Source organism: Oryctolagus cuniculus, chromosome 18 (genome assembly GCF_964237555.1).
Source record: "Oryctolagus cuniculus chromosome 18, mOryCun1.1, whole genome shotgun sequence".
Classification (NCBI taxonomy): domain Eukaryota; kingdom Metazoa; phylum Chordata; class Mammalia; order Lagomorpha; family Leporidae; genus Oryctolagus; species Oryctolagus cuniculus.
In genome coordinates, this window is record NC_091449.1 from 56,333,699 (window position 1) to 56,354,893 (window position 21,195).

General features: G+C 52.4%; 1 protein-coding gene across 12 annotated transcripts in view; it reads left to right on the forward strand.

Annotated features, from left to right (window-relative positions):
• Positions 1 to 21,195, forward strand: part of HYDIN (HYDIN axonemal central pair apparatus protein) — a 421,089-nt gene that overhangs the window by 305,086 nt on the left and 94,808 nt on the right. For 11 of the 12 annotated variants that reach the window (XM_051847256.2, XM_051847253.2, XM_070062720.1 and 8 more), the window contains 10 exons: positions 2,776 to 2,990; positions 6,209 to 6,346; positions 8,562 to 8,745; positions 9,340 to 9,481; positions 10,573 to 10,735; positions 14,256 to 14,876; positions 15,560 to 15,781; positions 19,215 to 19,423; positions 19,605 to 19,787; positions 20,442 to 20,561. In XM_051847256.2, coding sequence (XP_051703216.2) covers positions 2,776 to 2,990; positions 6,209 to 6,346; positions 8,562 to 8,745; positions 9,340 to 9,481; positions 10,573 to 10,735; positions 14,256 to 14,876; positions 15,560 to 15,781; positions 19,215 to 19,423; positions 19,605 to 19,787; positions 20,442 to 20,561 — 2,197 coding nt within the window. The other variant, XM_070062724.1, reaches the window with a different exon arrangement.

Here is a 21,195-nt window from a genome sequence, read left to right on the forward strand (position 1 = left end):
TGCCTTCTCGTGGGCAAGGGGCCAGCATGCCCGCTGGTCATGACCGGCTTCCTTGTGCCACCACTGAGCTTTCCTCCCCAGCCTGATTGAAGACTGGCTTGAATGCGCTGCCTGTTAGTAGCCCTGAGAACTCTGCTCGCCAAATACAGTGGGTCTCCTGCCCTCCCAGCACAGGTGCACTCTGGGCACTGAAGGAGATGCAGCCCACACCCTTGGTGTGCTGACACCTGGGGGTGAAGCAGAGGGACGTCATGTTGCCATAAAAGTACCAGCCTCAATGCAAGAGCAAGTTTGGTTTAGCCTTTTGGATATAGTGGGATAAATATATCATTAAAATTCATTGCAATTTTTTAATGTGACTATTAATAAGTTTTCTAATTACATAATATATGGCTTAATAGGTGGCATAATATGTTGAACAGAACTGACCTAGTCCATGGTTTTGAGAAACTGAGCAGTGAAGGAAAAGGAAGAGATGGAACGGTGATGAGAGGTCAGGCCACAACAAAACACACCAAGCACCAGAGCACGGGAAAGGGTTATGTCGGGGGGGGGACCTGACAGGCCGCCTCCCCGTGCACGAGCGTACAGCAGCCTGGACTGGAAGAACAGGGCTTTAAAAAAAAGAAAAGATTTATTTATTTATTTGAAAGTACACAGAGAGGAGAGGCAGAGAGAGAGAGAGAGAGAGAGAGAGAGGTCTTCCATCCGCTGGTTCACTCCCCAACTGGCTGCAACGGCCGGAGCGGAGCGGCGCCGATCCGAAGCCAGGAGCCAGGAGCTTCTTCCAGGTCTCACACACAGGTGCAGGAACCCATCTTCTACTGCTTTCCCAGGCCATAGCAGAGAGCTGGATTGGAAGTGAAACAGCCGGGACTGCAAACAGCGCCCATATGGCGCTTCAGGCCAGGGCTTTAACCCGCTGCACCACGGCACCGGCCCCATGAACAGGTTTTTATATGGCTTTGCAGAGGTAAGGAAGTGGGAGCAGCAGATCCCGTTAGGGTGGGGGTGGAGCTGACGCTTGTGATTGGGCCATTTGGTCACCTGACTTCTAGTAAGCCTGGCTGGGCTTAGAATGAAGCTTATTGTACAAAATAGCAACAGAGCCAGAGCCTAAGATGGCGCCACAGATAAGACTGTGCCATTTTACTAACAGGTGATATCTTGAAAGAAATAAAGGGTTAAATGAAAGCATTAATTAGCACTGAATCTAGAAGAACCATTTTGTTTTTTAAGTTTGGAGGAACGATGCTATGGACAGGGAAAAGTTAGAGGCACGTGAAAGCCACTGAAGAGGTTCCCCAGCTGGCGGGTGGGGGAGGGGAATGGGTAGGAAGGAGCAGGAGCCACAGCCCAGTGACAGGGAGGCTGGGCAGTCATTATCAAGGCAAGAGAACTGGTGGCAAACGCTTCTGGATCATGTGGCAAGCCCCAAGAGGGATTTGGGCAGATGGGGCCAGGGTGAGCATGGACCAGCCAGTCCTGTCGCTGGAGAACTTCAGTGCAGTTACTCCACGGACGGCTTTCGACTCGGCAGGCCTCTGCTGCGTGCTGGATGGACCTCTTGTTCCCATAATCCACTTCTGGGTTATACTAGGGAGGAGCAGCATGAAAAGATAGAGCAGAGTGAGTTGTAGTGACAACTCTGGAAGGAACTGTGGGGGGTTTCCTTGCCAAAATGGTCAACCTGGAGCAATGAGTCTTAATGAAGTGTGCCCAGCATCTGTCCCTGTAGCTCTGTCGTGGGGCTACAGTGGCCTATCAGAGCCCCAGGAGCCATGATGAGACAGGACTTACTGGGGGATAGGGGGGGGTGCTGTCAGGAATTTATCTCAGAGGTCAAAGGCTTTCTAGCAAGGGTTTATCTGAACAGCTTTTCAATGACCACATCAAACTCTGAGCAGTGTCCCAGTGGATGGGGAGTTCTTAATGGTGGCCATCTGACTGGAAGAGGGGCTGGAGGCAGAAAGAGGAACAGTCTTGAAACCGTGTTTGCGGGCAGACACGTGGTTAGTAATTAACTCCTTTGTTCCTCTGCCCTGCTGAGGGGCAGAGAATGCCCGGCCAGCCTACCCATTAGCCTCAGCACAGCGTCTCACCAGGAAAGGTCGGAAGTTGGATTTCCAAAGCAGGGCTGCAGTGCAGCAGCTTCAGGAAGTATTACCCTGTGGGCTGGAGCGGGGATTCAGTGGGCACAGGGAGACTGGAACCTGCTGGCAACATGAGCAGTGAAGACCCCGGGAGCTCCCTCCCCCCGCCACCACTGAGCTCCCCACTGACCCGTTATCCAGAGCTCAGTGGATGCAGCCTCTTCTCCCAAGCCAGCCCAGACCGCTGCAAAAGGAGATGGCTGTGTGCCCCTTAAGAGAATGTCACCGTCATTTCCTTACTAGCCTAGTGTGACTTTTTTTTTTTTCTGACAGGCAGAGTTAGACAGTGAGAGAGAGTTATAGACAGTGAGAGAGAGACAGAGAGAAAGGTCTTCCTTCCGTTGGTTCACTCCCCTAATGGCTGCCAATCTGAAGCCAGGAGCTGGGTGCTTCCTCTAGTCTCCCTTGCGGGTGCAGGGGCCCAAGCACCCAGGCCATCCTCCACTGCCCTCCTGGGCCACAGCAGAGAGCTGGCCTGGAAGAGGAGCAACTGGGACAGAACTGGTGCCCCAACCAGGACTAGAACCCAGGGTGCCGGCGCCGCAGGTGGAGGATTAGCCTACTGTGCCATGGCGCCAGCCCCTAATGTGACTTCTAATAAAAATTCTCCGTCTCCTTGCAGCCCAGGAAACTGCTCTGGGCCAAAACATCCTGGGACAAGCACGACTGAGCTCCGAGAACCTGGGCAAGCTAACCTCAGAAATCACGTTGCTGACCCCAGAAATGAAAACTGGGAAGAGCTTGCGCGGGAGCCTGTTGCTCTCCAAAGGCAAGGCGGACAGCCATGGCTCTGGGTCGCAGAAGCAGCATCACCCACACCAGTCCGAAACGCCACAGGTACAATCAGGGCTCTCGGGAAGGAGGGCCGGGACCCTCCCTCCTTCCTTTCGGTCTCCTGCGGCCGGGTCAGCACCCTTCGCTCCTGCTGGCCTCCTCGCCAGCCAGGCCAGCCTGAGCATTGTCACCGCACCCCTCCTTCCAAAAGGAGCGCTCACTCCGCGGGTCCTCAGCAAGCACCTTGTATCTTCCCTGCGCTGGGCTGGGTGCTGGCGAAGCAAAACCCTGCACCCAGGCGGCACTGAAGAAGGCTCTGATGAAGCAGAGAGCCACACACAGATGTTTACAGTAAAATGAGGATCAGCGACAAAAGAGGTTTGTGAAGGAGATTCAGCTGAGCCGTAGCAAACCGACAGCATTCAACCATTTGGGGGAGCCTATGACAGCAGTCTCCTATAACCCAACCTAATACCGCAGGCGTGCTAAGTATGAACCCATTAATACAAGTTGCAGGAGGCTTTAGGGGAGTCTTCAGAAGTCACAGAAGTCACATTTGGGCAACGTAAAGGCTTAGAGTAGTTCCTGCAGACTGAGATGCTACAGCCAGAGAAGGTGGGTCAGGTGAGTAATGAGTTGGAGGTGGGAAAGTGGAGTCAAGTGAGTAAGATTTAAGACAATTTGAAAAGAAAGGCAAAAGGGCAGAGTGGTTTTACAGGGGCACGAGCAAGTCTCTAAAGAAAAGAGCTTCTGGAGAGGTAAAAGGTGACGGCCAACCAAAAGGGAAGGAGGTGCCCAGGGGAGGGAGGATGAGCAGGACTGGTCACAGTGAAAGGAGGGAGGAGGCAGCTTGCTCTGGGGTCAGAAAAGTTACGGACACAGCCGAGGGTGGGAGAAGCAGGATGGAGGGGGACTGAGGAGGTCTTGTTCTGTGGCTCTGTGATGTGTGCCGGTGGCAGGGTCTTCTGCAGGAAGTAAGGAGGAGGTGGGCGTACAGAGCATGCCGGAGGGCGCTGGAGAAGCCCTGACATCTCCACTGCGACCAACAGAACCAGAAACTGGTGATGGGCAAAGAAACAACAGCTGGGACTGGAAACGGCCCAAGCAGTACCGGAGACCTTACTTCACAGTTGAGAGCTTTTCCTTAACGGGCCTTTGGCTCCCGCATCCAGAAGTGGAAAAGCTGCATCCCTTCCAGGGAGCGGGTGTGTTGGGGATGGGGTTACGAGAGCTGGTGATGCCACAGTGCAGGTAGAGCACTTTCTTTTTTCTTTCTTTTTTTTTTTTTTTTTTTTTTTTTTGACAGGCAGAGTGGACAGTGAGAGAGAGACAGAGACAGAGAGAAAGGTCTTCCTTTTCCGTTTGTTCACCCTCCAATGGCCACTGCAGCCAGCACATTGCACTGATCCGAAGCCAGGAGCCAGGTACTTCTCCTGGTCTCCCATGGGGTGCAGGGCCCAAGCACTTGGGCCATCCTCCACTGCACTCCCTGGCCACAGCAGAGAGCTGGCCTGGAAGAGGGGCAACTGGGACAGAATCCGGTGCCCCGACCGGGACTAGAACTTGGTGTGCCGGCACCGCAGGCGGAGGATTAGCCTATTGAGCTGCGGCGCCGGCCCCAGGTAGAACACTTTCTAAGAGAAGGACGCAGAGGGAAGAAGCAGGAAGGCATTCATCGTGCTCTCCAAGCAGGACTTTAGATCTGGAAACCCGTGATTGACCAAGTCCATGCAGTTAGCTAGAGACAATACTCACGTCTCCTCAGTGGTCACTTAATTTAAGCCCTCAAGTTTCAAGTGGACCCTCTGTACTGCCCTGGTAAATTTGCCTCCATCTATTCAAGATGACTACTGTGTTGATCTCGTCACTCTTGGAATTGCCAAGACCCATTTCTCTTCAGATGTCAAGGGGCAAGCAGCAGTGACCAGAAGATAACCACCTCATCCCTCCACCTGCAGCTCTGCCCGCCAGCCTGCACCCCAGCCTTCCCCACAGCTGAGAAGCTGCCCTCCCCTCTCCCAGAGCTGGTCTCTCATGTGTGCACCGGGACCCCCCTTCTCTCTTACCCGAGGGCTAAGTCCCTGCAGCTGTCCCCTCTCCCCCACCTTCCTGCCGTCAGTATCTAAACATGCCGTCTTGCCCATCCTTCACTGAAAAGACTCAGTTCTCCATGTCCACTTCCAGCTATCACCTTGTGTCTTAGTCTATTTTCCATTGCTATAGCAAAATACCCAAGACAGGGTTATTTACAAGGAAAAGAAGTTTATCTGGCCCACAGTTCTGGGTGCTGGGAAGTCCAAAAGGCTGGGCCTGGTGTCCGCTCAGCTTCTGGTGAGGGCCTTGTGGCTGCATTGTAAGATGGCGGAGGGCATCCCTGGTGAGAAAGGGCAACAGGGCCAGCTCAGGTCTCTCTTCTTCTCAAGCCACAAATGCCATCATGGGGACCCTACCCCCTTGACCTCATCTCATTCTGATTACCTCCCAAACGTCCCACCTCAAACTACCATTAATGTCAATTTAGGGGTTAAGTTTCCAAATAGGAACTTTTAAGGAGATGCATTCAAAGCATAGCACCACCTCTCTCAGCTCCCCTTCCCTGCTGTTCCTCCAAAGAATGGCCTCCAAGTCCTCACACCACCCCGACTCACCTCTGCAGCCTCCTCACCTTCATCCACTCCTGTCTTCCTCATTGCTTGCTCGGCTCCAGCCACACTGGGCTCTTGCGTGCTTCCCACATTCCCTGAGCACACCTGTGTCGGCATTCTCTCAGTAGGGCTCTTCCCCCAAGACCCATCCCACTCTGCTGTGTGCATAGCCACTCTCCAGCCCCCTCATTGTTCTTCTTGCCCTTGCCTGGTTGCTCTCCCCCAAGAACTCATCCCTATCTGAAATTATATCATTGATTTTGCATGCAAGTGCTCCTCCACACTGTCCCCCATGAGAACACAAGGACCCCCAGAAGCTGTGTTTGTTGTCAGCTCCCAGTACCTGGAAGTGCCTGCTGCATGTTGGCTGCTCAGCAACTATTTACTGAGTGAATGCATGAATGTGTGTGGCTAACCACACACCCAAAGGACCCTCCACAATATTCCTCCTGGAAGCTTCCAGCAATTCTTCAAGCAGAGAGAAGTCTCCTCTTCTACAGTGCAATCCCCATTGTACGGATGAGCGAATGAAGCCTGGAGAGAGATGATGTTCTCTAGGTTATGGGGCTTGCAGGTGCAGGAGTTGTTGAGACATAAAGCTGCGTTCTCACGCCCGACTCTTCTCCCACTCCGCAGATTTCCTGCAGCCCTCTCCTCATGGGGCCCACCCCACGCCGGCTCAGCGTCAGCGCCAGTGTGGGAGGTGAGACAGGGCTGGTGAGCTGTGTGCTGCCTGAGGAACTTCTCGTGCAGATCCTGGCCGAGCGGATACAGGTGCGTGCACACCCACTGCACAGAGCTATGGCACGTGGCGTGCATACACTGTCCCCAGGCTGCGAGCTGAGATTCTGGGCTGCAAGCTTCCCTCAGCAGCTCAGAACCTGGGGCCTTGAATAGAAACATGAATGGGTTTCTTCGCCCCCCTGACAGCTCCAGTCAATCCCTGACCTTGGCCCAGTCTGTAGTGGCCTGAAGCCATCACCTTCTTACAGACTCGGCAAACAGATTACACATTTAAAAAAAAAAAAAAGTAGTTTTTTTTTTTTTTTAATTATAATGTGTAGCTCTTAAAAGTTGCAATTTGGAGCTATGGTAGTTGCTATCAAAATATGGTTTTAAGATACTATTTACTGAAAACGGATTATGAAATAGTATGTATTTCATAATACATGAGCACCTAAGCTCAATAGGCTAATCCTCCCCCTGCGGCACTGGCACACCAGGTTCTAGTCCCGGTCGGGGCGCCAGATTCTGTCCCAGTTGCCCCACTTCCAGTCCAGCTCTCTGCTGTGGCCAGGGAGTGCAGTGGAGGATGGCCCAAGTGCTTGGGCCCTGCACCCACATAGGAGACCAGGAGAAGCACCTGGCTCCTGGCTTCGGATCAGCGCGGTGCGCCGGCCACAGCATGCCAGCCGCGGCGGCCATTGGAGGGTGAACCAACGGCAAAGGAAGACCTTTCTCTCTGTCTCTCTCTCACTGTCCACTCTGCCTGTCAAAAATAAAAAATAAAAATAAAAAATAGTATGTAAATCACAATTACATTTCTATATAAATATTTGTAAATGTGTGTCACACACATAGTCAAAACTCTTAAGTGCAAGTTAATGATGGTTATTTTTGGGTAGCAGGATGACAGATTTCTAGTCTTCCTCATACATCTCTGAATTATTTTGCAATGACATTATTTTACAGGTAGAAAAACATCATCTTTCCATTGATAAAAATTGTTTTAAATAAATATTCTGTAGTTAAAACAGTTGGGGTGGGCATTTTGTCTAGTGGTTACAATGCCATTTGGGATGCCCGTATTCCAACTGAAACTGATTCCAGTTTCCTGCTAATATGCACCCTGGAAGATAGCAGGTGATGACTTAAGTCATTGAGTCTCTGCTGCCCACTTAGGAGACCTGGATTGAATTCTTGGTGCCCAGCTTTAGCCTGGCCCAGCCCCATCTGTTGTGAGCATATAGAAAATGAACCAGCAGGTAGGAGCACTCACTTGCTCTCTGTCTCTGTCTCTCTATCAAATAAGTTCAATAAATAAAACTTTAATCTAAAAAAATAACAAACTCCGTAGAGTTTGGGAGGGCGTATCAGTTAAGCCTATTACTTATGGTTTATAAGCAGAAAGCCAGATTGCTCGCCAGGTCCTGGATCGTGTGAACAGTTAGTTCCTGGCAGCAGTGGCCAGTTTATGGGCCACACTTCGAGTAACACTGCGCTCAGTGGAGGCTACTCGTCAGTGGCTAATGTTACCAGCAGCATCGCGCCCTGAGGTAGTGTGGCCGTGAAGGTCAATACAAATGGCCCAGCCACCATGGCCGACCACTGCCGCTCTCGCTGCCTGTTGGTCCCTGTTTGCAGGCATCTTTCCTTTGCATCTTATTTTCTGGTACCTCGTGAACCTTTCCAGATCTTTGACCTTTTGTTTGTTCCTTTACATCTGTAGAGACAGAATAAATCCTTCATTCTACAAATAAGTACAGTAAAGATGTTCATGGCTGATCAGATACCTTTATTCTTGTCTTTTATAACAGAAACTTGAATCTACCAAGCAGAAAGACATGGAGTATTTTTATCTTTAATTTTTTTTTTTAATTTGAGAGGCAGAGAGATTAAGACACAGAGACAGAGAGATCTGCCACCCACTGGTTCACTCTCCAGACCTCTAGGAGCTGGGAACGTAATCCAGGTCCCCCACATGGATGGCCAAGACCTTGAGCCATCACCTGTTGCCTCCGCAGGGTGTGCGTTAGTGGGAAGCTAGAATGAGGAGCAGGGCTGGGACTCAAGCGCAGGCACTCTGATAACAGGATGCAGCTGTTCCAGCCAGCGTCTTAACTACTGAGCCGAGTGCCCCCCACTTAAGAGCAGTTCAGTGGTGTCTTCAGTGGGGCCTGCCGGTCTACAACGAAGGCGTGAGCGGCTTCCTCCACAGCAGACGGATAATCGCGTGGCCATGCTGACCACCCTTGCCCTCTGCTTCCAGATGAGCGACTGTTACCGAGGGCTGGTGTTTGACAGCCTGGACACCCTCTTTGCTCGGAACGGGACTGCCGCCCTCCTCTGCCTGCTCAAGGCCATTGGCAACCGGGAGCACATCTACGTCATCAACATGGCCCAGGATTACATGGCCATGAAGGCCCAGGAAAAGGCCAAGAAGGAACAGGAAGGCAAGGCCAGTCCTCGCCACGCTGCCCTGCCCAAACCCCAGCGGGTCTCTCCTCTCAGCGGGGCCTCTGGCATGTCTAGCGGTTTCCCTGATGAAATAAGTGAAACTCGCACCTTCGCCACGTGCTCCCGGCCCAGGGACTCGGGCTTCAGATTCCTGCTGTGAGATGAGGGGCTGCCCAGGGGAGCCTTTGCCCTTGGCTTTTCTAGCTTCAGAGGCCACCTATATTCTTTGGCTTATGGCTCCTTCCTTGTGCCCTCTGACTTCTGCTTCCACTGTCCTGTGTCCCTCTGCTGCTTCTGTCACATCACCCTCTCAGACAAGACCCTTAAATTAATCACCACTGCCACGGAAGGTGACAGCGTGCGGGTTCCAAGGATTAAGACGTGGGCGTCTTTGGGGGCCATGGTTCAGTCGATCACAAGTGGAGCCCACGTTGTGAACGGTGATGATTGAAGGAAATCCCGCCGGGGACGGGGAGTGCCGGCTCCTTCCCCAGGTGTCGCTCCCTGTCCCAGTCCCTCGGCCTGCATTGACGGAGCACTAAGCTGCCCAGGGGCTCTGCCTCACCTTCCCGTCTCTTCTCCCCGCACAGAGCACAGACGCAGGGAAGCTCTTCAGAAAGAGAAGGAGCGTCTCCAGAACATGGATGAAGAAGAGTATGATGCCTTGACGGAGGAGGAGAAAATCATGTTCGACCGAGAGGTTCAGCGGGTGCTCCAGGAGAGGAAGAAGAGGTGGGAGGCAAGGGGGGTCAGGGTGGAAGCCATCCCCGTGGAAGCGGCTCACTCGCTCAGGAGGCAACGGGGCGTGGCACGTCCTCAGTCCCAGGCTGTCTTCCTGGAAGGCAGCAGCAGCCCTTGGCAACCCTGGACACGACCTGCTGAGAGAGGGAAGACCGGGAAGACACGCTAGGCCCACCCCGGGGAGCTCAGCCTTTGCTCTCTATTCTCTCTGAAGGGCATTGTCAGGGCTGGCGCTGGGAGAGGGGCTTCTGTGCAGTCCCAGGGTCCCACTGGTTCCCCTGGGAAGTGTACCCTGGCTTATAGGTCTCTGTGCCCGCATGTCCAAACGCAAACGTGATGTGCAAAAGATCAGCGATGGCTTCTTTGTATCACACACACACATACGCTCACACTACCATAGAGTGTGGTGACTGGCTTCCATAGGCAGAGAGCCTCAGCAGCGGGGAATGACTAGGGATTCCTGGAGATGGAAAGAGGCGGCTTAGGTATTTTCAGAAGTTCCGTCTGCTTACGTGCTGGTACTCAGGGCCTGGCCTTGGGGGCCTCTCTGCTGTTAGTAGCAGGGACAGGCCCAGCTGCAGGCACAGCACCCAGGGAGGGAGGAGGTCAGCGGAGTGGAAGGTGGCCCTCAGCCCCAGCACCAGGCCCCCACGCTGGTCACGGTAGGGACTCCTGTTAACAACCCCGTGTCTGAATGTTCGTGTGACAGCAGGGGAGGCTGGGCTTAAACTCTGTAAGTTGCTTTTTTAAAGTTGTGACCACAAAGCTTATTTTCAGCACTCGATTAGCCTTCCCTTGAAAGAAGATTGGACTAGAAATACAGATTAATTGAAAATTCCTCCTCGTTTAGTTCATCGATCAAGAATTTTGTGGGCCTTTCTTTTCTTTTTCTCCTTTTCTTCTCTGCCTTCCTTCCTGTCTTCCTTCCTTCCTTCCTCCTCCCCTCCCCCCCCTTCACCCAGCACGGTTTCTTTCTTTTGTCCCTGAAAGCTGTGTCCAGTGCCCCACCACTGGAATCCCCAGCGGGGCAGGGGCTCAGGCAGGGGGGCCCTCATCTGCCCTCTCTGCCTGCTTTGGCCAAGGGAGCTGGAGAGGCTGGCCAAGGAGATGCACAGGAAGAAGCTCCAGCAGGAGCTCGAGCGCCAGAAGGAGGAAGAGGAGCTGAAACGGAGGTTCAAGAAACCCAAGCAGGGGCCAGTAAAGGAGGAGGCCACCGCAAAGAAACCCCAAGCTGCAAACAAGCAGGTAGCGTCCCTCGCCTGCCCTCCCCACCGCAACCAGCCATCAAGCCAGCACACGTGCCCTCCAGAACATCCACCTGATCCTGTTTGGATTCTTGCAGCGGGGCACAGACCAGGAGGAAGGGGCCCATCACTGGCTGGCAGTAGCCGCAGTGCCGTGCCTGTGCCGAACACGACCACCTCATGGCAGCATCCCGCTCCGCCATGAGGTTCCGAGAGACGAAGGCACAGTTCCGTACCTTCACCCAGTTATGTCTGACCACAGCCTTTGCTGTTTGCACTGCTTTCTGCGTGGTGCTACCTAGGCTAACGTTTGCCTCCAGAAAGTCAGGAAGACCATGGAACCCACGAGTCCCATTCAGACTGCAGCCTTGTCAGCAGTCGAGGGAGATGCTCCGGCATGAGCTTGTCCTTGCTCAGCAGTCGCATCGCTGCCCACTGCGACATGGGACGGGCAGCATGGCTGCAGCAGCCCCCAAGCTGGTGGGCATGGCGTGGGGTGCGACTGGCAGCGTGGACTGCAGCCCTTGCCGCGCTGTTCTGAGGAGGGGGCTGAAGCCAGCCTCCCAGGTGTGGCACACGTTGGTCCACAGAGCTGAGTGACAGACACAGTGACAAGGGCTGAGTGGATTTAAGGGCAAAAGAACAGGTAGCAAGGGGTTCCAACTGGGGAGAGTCCTGAGCTAATGGAGCTGGGCACAGGTTGGGGATGTGTGAAGTCGTTCTCCCAAAGGGAGCCTGTGAGCTTTCAGGTGGAGAACAAAAGGAGGAACCTGGCAGAGTTCCAGGGCCTGGTGCCTGCCTCTCCCGAGTGATTTTGTTAATGAAGCCAGGAGATAGAATTGGAGCAACTGCATGTTTCAGCCATTGTTTTTGCAATTAACAAGGTCAATTTCTTCTTTAAAACAAGTGCAGAATCTTCTTTGAAGAAGTTATCTTCCAAACTTGCTTTTAAACCTTTATTTATTTATTATTTTTTTATTTTTGAGAGAGAGAGAGAGAGAAAACTGCCTTCCACTCAGCCAGGGCTGGGCCATGCCAATACTGGGAGCCAGGAACAGTCCAGGTCTCCCATTTGGGTGGCAGGAATAGAGTGACATGAGCCATCACCACTGCTTCCAAGGGCCCACATTAACAGGAAGCTGGAACCAGGAGCTGGAGCCAGGAATTGAAACCAGGCATTCCAAATGCCTACCCCCAAACTTGCTTTTAAATGACAACATTTCACCATAATTAAAGTAAAAGCTACTTGTTACACAGTTAACCTTAAATTGTGTGCACTGCCTTCATCAGTGTCCAGGTAGAATTTGTTGGAACCACATGGGAACATGTAGATGTCCCCATTTTGCTCTCAGCTCAGCTCAGATACAGGGCAAGTACCTTCACATGCTCGGGCAGGATGGCAGGCCATATCACAGCCATCTGGTTGGGGACCAGTGTGTATCATCTGAGCTTAGCTTAAAACAACGAATCATATTACCTGGGGAAATTTCTGGAGACTCTTCTTAGATGAATGCAGTTGCCTGGTCTGCAGTCTAGCTCCAGAGAAGCTGCTGGGACTTGACACATTCTCAGAAGCGAAAGAGTGCCGACAGGAGAGGCAAGGTCTGGAGGTGGGGAACCACTGGCCAGGACCTCTTCAACATTACCTCTCCGCTCGTTCACTCCTCTCCCTCTGGGCTTCCGGTCACACACGCACTAGGCCTTTCTGCACACTTTCAAGCACAATTTCTTCTTTTTTTAAAGATTTATTTATTTATTTTATTTGAGGCCGGCGCCGCGGCTCACTAGGCTAATCCTCCGCCTAGCGGCGCCGGCACACCGGGTTCTAGTCCCGGTCAGGGCACCGGATTCTGTCCCGGTTGCCCCTCTTCCAGGCCAGCCCTCTGCTGTGGCCAGGGAGTGCAGTGGAGGATGGCCCAGGTGCTTGGGCCCTGCACCCCATGGGAGACCAGGAAAAGCACCTGGCTCCTGGCTCCTGCCATCGGATCAGCGCGGTGCGCCGGCCGCAGCGCGCCGGCTGCGGCGGCCATTGGAGGGTGAACCAACGGCAAAGGAAGATCTTTCTCTCTGTTTCTCTCTCTCACTGTCCACTCTGCCTGTCAAAAAAAAAAAATTTTTATTTATTTATTTTATTTGAAAGAGTTACACAGAGAGAGGAGGGGCAGAGAGAGAGGTCTTCCATCCACTGGTTCACTCCCCAGATGGCTGCATTGGCCAGAGATATGCCGATCTGAAGCCAGGAGCCAGGAGCTTCCTCCGGGTCTCCCATGTGGCAGGGGCACGAGGACTTAGGCTATCTTCTGCTGTTTCCCCAGGCCATAGCAGAGAGCTGGATCGGAAGTGGAGCAGCCAGGTCTTGAACCAAGACCCATATGGGATGCCGGTGCTTCAGGCCAGGGCGTTAACCTGCTGTGCTACAGCGCCAGCCCCTCGAGCACAATTTCATTTGTCTCCTAGGCTCTGCATACTTTTGTCGCCCCCTGCTTCACCCTGGATATTCCTTCTGGCATATCGTCTAGTTGGCTGTATTTCTTTGTGAGGACTAATCTGCTGCTTAAACCCTCCTAATGTTCTTGTGTTAGAAAGCCATGGGGCCGGCATTGTGGCATAGTGGGTAAAGCTGCCGCCTGTGACACCAGTATCCCATGTGTGTGCCAGTTCAAGTCCTGGCTACTCCCCTTCTGACCCAGCTCCCTGCTAACCTGCCTGGGAAAAGCAGCAGAAGATGTCCAAGTCCTCGGGCCCCCGCCACCCACGTGGGAGACCCAGAAGAAGCTCCTGGCTTTGGCCTGGTCCAGCCCCAGCCATTGAGGCCATCTGGAGAATGAACCATTGGATGAAAGATTCTCTCTCTATTTCTCCCTCTCTCTCCATAACTCTGACTTTCAAATAAATAAATAAATCTTAAGGAAGGAAGGAAAGAAGGAAGGAGACAGGAAGGAGGGAGGGAGGAAGAAGGGAGTCAGGTAAGGAAAGAGGGAAGGAAATTATTTTCTTACTGTTTCTAGTTCTCTTCCAAATCTTCAATCTTGGCTTTTAATTCCCCCAGAACATTAAACACATTACTTTAAAGTCCTTGTCCGATCGCACTGACACATGGAGTCCCTGTCAGTCTGTCCAACCGTCAGTCTTTTGCCCTTGATGTAAGCTCACGTGGTCTTGTCTCTTTGGGTGCCAAGTTCTTTTTATTGAGGGCCAGATACTGGCAGCAGGTACAGAAGCCTCGAGTTTGCTGACTTTCTCTTGTCGATCCTTCAGAATAGCAGCTCTCAACCGGGAGTGCACAAAATGCACGGTACCAGGCCCCAGGCAGATCCCCCACAGGGAGGAACCTACAGGGCAATGCTGGATGAAAAGTGCCCGGAGAGGTTCTCAGGCACAGCGTGAGTGTGCACAGAGGGCCTGAGTGCTGTGAGGCCTTCTCCTGAAACCACACGTCCCTTTGCCGGGCCGTATGCAATCTACGTCTCCTTCTAAGCTTCCTTCTCCCTGAAGCACCTTGTGTGTGTCTTACCTTCCAGCTTCTCACATCCACCAAAGCAGACATCAAGATGGATTCCCTCGAAAGGAAAGTGTCTGTTAGGGAGCAAGCGGCAGCCGAGAAGGAGGAGCCGGGCAAGAAGAAGAAAATGGCGGCGGACGGCAACACGCTCGGGTTTCCTCTCGTCCAGGAGCAGGAGGACAGCGAGGGGGACTTCCCCAAGGACACTGACAAGCAGCTGGCCCAGAAGTTCAAGGCCTACGAGTTGAGTCTGAAGGACATCCAGAACATCCTGGCGTCCTGGGACCGGAAGCAAGGCATCCCGCTGCACCACGCGTGGCTGGAGGAGGCGCCCCACGAGCCTGACGACCAGCGCCAGGTGCCCTCGGGCGGGCGCCGGGGCCGCAAGGAGCGGGAGCGGGAGCGCCTGGAGAAGGAGCGAGCCGAGAAGGAGCGCCAGGAGCGGGAGCGGGCCGAGCGGGAGCGCCTGGAGAAGCTGCGGGCCCTGGAGGACCGCAGCCACGACGAGGGAGACGGGGAGGAAGAGCGCGAGGGCAAGAAGGACCTGGGCGTGCCCTTCATCCACATCCAGGTCCTGGACGCGGAGGGCTCCAGCTGGAAGCAGGCCCTGGAGAGTGACAAGCTTCCCAAAGGCGACCAGGTGCGGCTCGTGGCTGGGGTGGGAAAGAACAAGGCAGGTAGCAGGTGCCGGCCGTGCTGATCATTAGGAAAGCGCTTCTACTGAGAAATCCATGACCCCTGAATTCCACTCATCCCTTACGCCCACCCCTAGTGGCTTAGGGCCCTTCAACCGTGTGGCAAAAGAAAATCCACAGAAACTGCCTCCAGTCTTGATTATTCCGTCTCCCCTCATAAAAAGCCGCTGGTGCGATTGGTTTTTAGCACTGGCGTTAAGAGATGGCAAGGCAGCTTGCTCAGGGGCGAAGCAAGAAACCCACACACTCCGAAGTCTTCTTCCACAAGCCTCCCTCAGACAGAAATCCTCCTGTCACGGGTGGCAGTAGCGCGGAGGGGAGTTCACGGCCAGATTGCGCGGTCAGTTAAGCAATCAACATTAAACTGTGGGAAAGGCCTTGACGAGAGAGGTGCCGGAGCACACAGCCCGTAGCGAGAGCCCCCACCTGGATCCAGAGTGCGCTGCTCTGGAAAGATCCGCACGTCCCTCATGCCCCTTCCCCGAAACACGCCCATCGCAGTGGCCTGGCCCAAGAACGCGGGGACAGAGGCGCCAGGGAGGGAGGGAGCCACCTGTGCTCCCTCGGGGAGGCAGCTGGCCTTCGCCCACCCTCTGCACGGGAAACTGACCACAGGCCTCTCCCTCAGATCCTCGAGATCCTGGGCCTGGGCTCCTGTGGGCCGCCCATCCCGCCCCCCACCTTATTCTCAGTGATCTCCTACCCGATGAAGCGGCTGTCGCCAGCCACGACGGACATCATGAAGCACTTCGTGTTTGTGACCCCACCCTCTGATGATCTGTGCCTGCTGGACGAGAAAAAAGAAGCAGAGGCAGAAGCAGAGCTTTTAACAGCCGCCATCACCCTGAAGGTAAGGGGCCAGCAGCGAGACCCAGCACCCGGGCGGACTGCAGACGCCAGGGCAGAAGTTCCCCCTCCGCGTGGCCAGAGGATTGAGTCTGGGGACCCTGCAGGAGTTCCCCCCGCTGCACTTTCTCTGGGTTCGTTCATCACCTGCCAGGAGAGAAATGCAAATGAGGGCTTCTCCCCTTCCAGCCTTTCTAGACTGGGAGGGAGGGTTTAGGGAAGCTGTCACATGACCCTGAAGCTCACCAGCAAGGAAGAATAAGCAAGATGAGCTCTTTTAAAAAAAAAAATGTATTTATCTGAAAGATTTACACAGAGAGAAGGAGAGGCAGAGAGAGAGAGAGGTCTTCCATCCACTGGTTCACTCCCTAGTTGGCCACAACAGCCAGAGCTTTACTGATCCGAAGCCAGGAGCCAGGAAATTCTTCCGGGTCTCCCACATGGGTGCAGGGGCCTGAGGACTTTGGCCATCTTCTACTGCTTTCCCAGGCCATAGGAGAAAGCTGGATCGGGTGTGGAGCAGCTGGGACTCAAACTGGCACCTATATAGGATACCGGCACTGCAGGTGGCAGCTTTGCTCATTACGCCATAGCGCCAGCCCTACGAGCTCTTTTTTTAAAGATAGGAAAATGTATCCTGAGGCTAAGGTGATTCACACAGTGCATTAGATTATAAGAATCAACAGACACGAGTTAAGGGAACACACACCACTAGAGAAAGAACATATTATTTGAAAAATTATGAATGGAAGATTGGATAAAGTCACTTTTTATTGCCTCACAATAGAATAAATAAATTCCAGCTGGAATAAAAATATAAATCAAAATTAAATCATGTAAAAATGGAAGAAAATATACATTTTATTTAATATATGAAGAAATATATACATTTGGAATACGGAAAAATATACAATTAATAGAGTGAGTCACAGAGGAAAATAAATTTGACCAATAAAATGAAGTTGTGTGTATTCGAATTATAGAAAGCTTTTTTTATTCCTGGTAATAATGGTGGCCCCAAATTTAATGTCTCCACACTGCTTCCTAAAGACTTACACATCAACAAAAACCAAGTAAAACGCAACCGCAGGCTTTGCCCACAGCATGACAAGGTGATGTAGACTTCTCTAGGCTATAGTTTACAAGTAGGCAGCAGTCAGTGTCGGCAGGCAGCATCAGGAGGCATCACAGGGAAAGCGAGCTCACGGTGAAATCTAAAATAAAATAGATAAAAATCTGCCATCGTCATCAGAAGCAGATAGTATACCAATCCCTTACTCTGAAAAGCTGCCCATGGGAAGAGAAGTTAAGCAACATTTAACCTATCATTATCAGAGGAACACTAATTATTCTCCCCCAATTGATTAATTTCTAGTAGAATGGAAGCTTAAAATTACAGGGTTAAAAGTGAGAGAATCAGAAAATCAGGGTTTTATTATTCCCAGTAACATAATTGATTAAGGATCATCAGTGGGTACAAAAAAAAAAAAAAAAAAAAGCAGAAGTTGAGTGGTCGCTGGGGAACAAGACCCCCACAGCAGCCAGAACGTGCACATGCAGGCAGTCGGTGGGTCCACCCAAGCCGCTGGGGCATGCCTGGCATCTGTAACCTTAGATCAGCCTGACAGTATTTGTCCCCTGTTGCGCTGGAGGATGGAGTTCATGGCATCACCTATGAATCTAACCACACTTTTAAGTCACATTTTCAGTTCACAGGGAATAAAGAAATAAATTAAATAACAATGTAAGAATAGACAGAAAAATGTAGACGGTGGGATAATTTGGTAAGAACACAGATGCAGCCTCTCCAAGTGTAACTGGGAGAGGGTAGGATGGTCTAGAATAGAAGACACTAATGGAACATAACAGTGAAACACAACATAGGACCCTTGATGAGATGCTTATTTAAGAATGGTTATTGGGCCGGCGCCGCGGCTCACTAGGCTAATCCTCCGCCTAGCGGCGCCGCACACCAGGTTCTAGTCCCAATTGGGGCGCCGGATTCTGTCCCGGTTGCCCCTCTTCCAGGCCAGCCCTCTGCTGTGGCCAGGGAGTGCAGTGGAGGATGGCCCAGGTGCTTGGGCCCTGCACCCCATGGGAGACCAGGAAAAGCACCTGGCTCCTGGCTCCTGCCATCGGATCAGCACGGTGCGCCGGCCGCAGCGCGCCAGCTGCGGCGGCCATTGGAGGGTGAACCAACGGCAAAGGAAGACCTTTGTCTCTGTCTCTCTCTCTCTCACTGCCCACTCTGCCTGTCAAAAAAAAAAAAAAAAAAAAAAGAATGGTTATTAAAAGGCATGTCTGGGACAAATAGGAGAAGTTTAATATGGTCTGAGGGCTAGAATAATGTTGTGGGATTACTGCAGCTTTCCTAGGTGTGATGATAACATTGTGGCAATGCAGGGCAATGGCCTTGCTCTGGAGAGATGAGGCCTTTTGTAGGCAGTCACCATCTGCAACTCAGTTTCAAACGGGGAACTGGTATCAGCTGTTGGAGCTGTTACTGTAACAGGCCTTCAGCTTGCAAGTGTTCTAAAATGAACAGGTGGAAATGATAAACTGAAAGGCAGGGCCAGCGCTGTGGCATAGTGGGTTAAGCTGCTATCTGCAGTGCCAGCCTCCCATTTGTCCCATATGTTCAAGTCCCGGCTGCTCTACTTCCAATCCAGCTCCCTGCTGATGGCCTAGGAAAGCAATGGAAAATGGCCCAAGTGCTTGGCCCCCTGCTCCCACATGAGAGACCCAGAAGAAGCTCCTGGCTCCTGGCTTCGGATTGGCCCAGCTCCTGCCATTGCAGCCATCTGGGGAGTGAACCGGCAGATGGAAGATCTCTCTCTCTCTCTCTTTCTCTGTGTCTATCCCTCTCTCTCTATGACTCTTTCAAATAAATAAATAAATCTTCAAGAAAAACCTAAAAAGCAAAAAACAAGAGAGAAATTCAAGAACACCAAGATGCCACTAGAAAAATGGGAACTTGGTATTAAATATGGACGATTTGTTTGACTGCTTCTACTTCTTCCCACAAGAGAGGTTATTTTTCAAAGTATCAGTTCTAAGAGCAAGGAGAAAGTGAGAGGAGATGGTATTGAATGGGATAGCCCAAGAAAATGCTGGGAAGGAAGCAAGTGGACGTAGTAACTGACCTAGCAACGCCAAAGCTGCCAGAAGCCTAGCTGACCAGGGTAGGATATTGCTAGGAGTTAAGTTTCTAGTTCTGCACGCTCCCTGTCAGTTTTGAGTTTGCTCTAGGATTTGGGTCCCATCTCAGGGACTAGGGCACTAAGGATAACGCTGGCCTTGTCACTAACAAGGGAGGATGCAACTCCAGACACGTGCAGCACCGTCACCCCAGCCTCCAGCATGCTGTAGGCATCTTTGTCTTTGTTCGTGCATACATAAGATAGGTCTTTAAGATCTCATGCTCACTTTTAATCAAGGTGACAGAGGAGCAGACCGCCTCATCCAAGGGGGGCAGACAGAAGCTGAAAGAAAAAATAGAACCAAACCGCGAGCCTCAGAAGGACAAGCGCCGCATGGCCTTCAACAGGAAAGGCCTTTCTGGGGGAGCCACGGGAGCCGTCGCCCCCCTGTCAGACATCGAGCAGAACAGCTTCAGTGAGCAGCACTCCCAGGAGAAGTTCACCAGGTGGGCCTTGGAGCGAGCTGCATCCCGGGGGCGGGCACGAGGACGCCGCCGTCCTGCCCACGCGGCCCCATGGCCGGCCGTGCCCAGCCCCAGCAGACGGGACTCCTCCTGAGCAGCTCTCCTGCCTTCTCTCGGCTGGAAGGAAGTGCTCTCGCTTTAAAAGCTGTGTGGTCGTTTGCAGGCTGAATCACTTTCGCTGGATTGTGCCGGCCAACGGCGAGGTCACACTGCGAGTGCACTTCTATTCTAATGACATCGGGAACTTCGACCAAATGTTTAACTTCGAGATCCTCGGAACTCGCTGCCAGTACCAGCTGTACTGTCAGGGCGTCTGCACCTACCCGCACATTTGCCAGGACCCGAAGTAAGTGTCCTTTATTTCAAAGAGGTTGACTGGGATGTTTCAGCGTCCCCACCTCCCCCGACCCGCGCCACGGTACTTTGGCAAGAGGGCTCTGAAATAATGACATGGAATTGGGACAGCGTCCCAGACCCTGTTGCTGTATCGGGCTTCAGTGTCACACGGATGACGTGATTCCACAGAGCACTACCAGACTGAGATATGCAGGAAGTAAGAGGGTGACAAGAAGCATAAAGCTAGTGTGCTCGTTTAATAATTAAGCAAATTTAAACTAATTTCGTATTTACAATAGGACTTTTTGTCCTGTAGCTTGAATCCAAGTGTCCACCAAAAGGAACCGTTTAGCAGTTCTCACCATAAGGGTTCTATGGTGACGTCAACTCAGAAGCTAATTGCTGCTGCCCTAGTTTTCCATAGCGATCCCAGCCGGTCACAGCAGAACAGAACCTCCAAGCAGCTCTGTTCTCACTGTCTCCTCTAGAGGTGTCAGGGATAGGAGCAAAAAATCTCAACCAGGTCTTCAAACTAAGAACCACTGTTTTCAGACTCCTGCACATTTCACTGAGCAGATGTGTTGGGGTCACGTAAACAGCACATGGTACCGTTGAACTTCCGTTGAGGCAGCCTGCCCTTGTTTTCTTTCTCCTCTGTGTTCAGGCTGGTGTTCCCTCAGTGTAAGAAAGACATGAAGATAAACGAGGTCATCTTCAAGAAGTACATTGTTAGCATGGAGAGGTATTGCTTCGGGCCCCTGCTTTGTGGAAAGTCAAGAGATAAGTAAGTACCGGGAGCAGATCCCATGCTCCTGGGTCAGGAGCCTTTACTAACCCTGCCTCACTTCTCCAAGCCATGGATCAGGACAAGCGGATTCTTGGGTCCTAAGTTTCTGCCAAGCACCCAGAGGAATAGTGCACCTTGGCGAGGACCAGGTTTCAGAGGGTGGAATCAAGAGTTCCCTTCAGGATCTGTGAAGTTTGAGGTACTTGGGAGATGCCGCTACTAGCCAAATGTAGCAGGAACTGGGCTGTATGCTGTGGCTTCTCAGGAGACACCTGTCTTCAAATCAACAAAAGCTGTGGGTGTGGATGGGGCCACCCCAGAGGAGGGCCTGCAGTAAGAAGGGAAAGGCCTAGGAAGGAGCCAAAGAAAAACTCCAGTGCACTCAGGAGGAGAGGAGAAGCTAGCAAAGGAGACAGTGAAGAGAGCTTCTCAGGAAAGGGCGGTGTCTTGGGGCCAGGAGAAGAGGTCCTACCTGTGCCAGGTGCTGCAGAAAGATGCAGGTGTTGACATCCACAGGACTCAGCAACGTAGAGGCCACTGGGACCTTAGCAAGACTCTTCCCGGGGCTGGTGTTGCAGTGCAGTGAGCTAAGCCACTACATGGGCTGCTGGTGGCCCATGTCAGAGCGCCA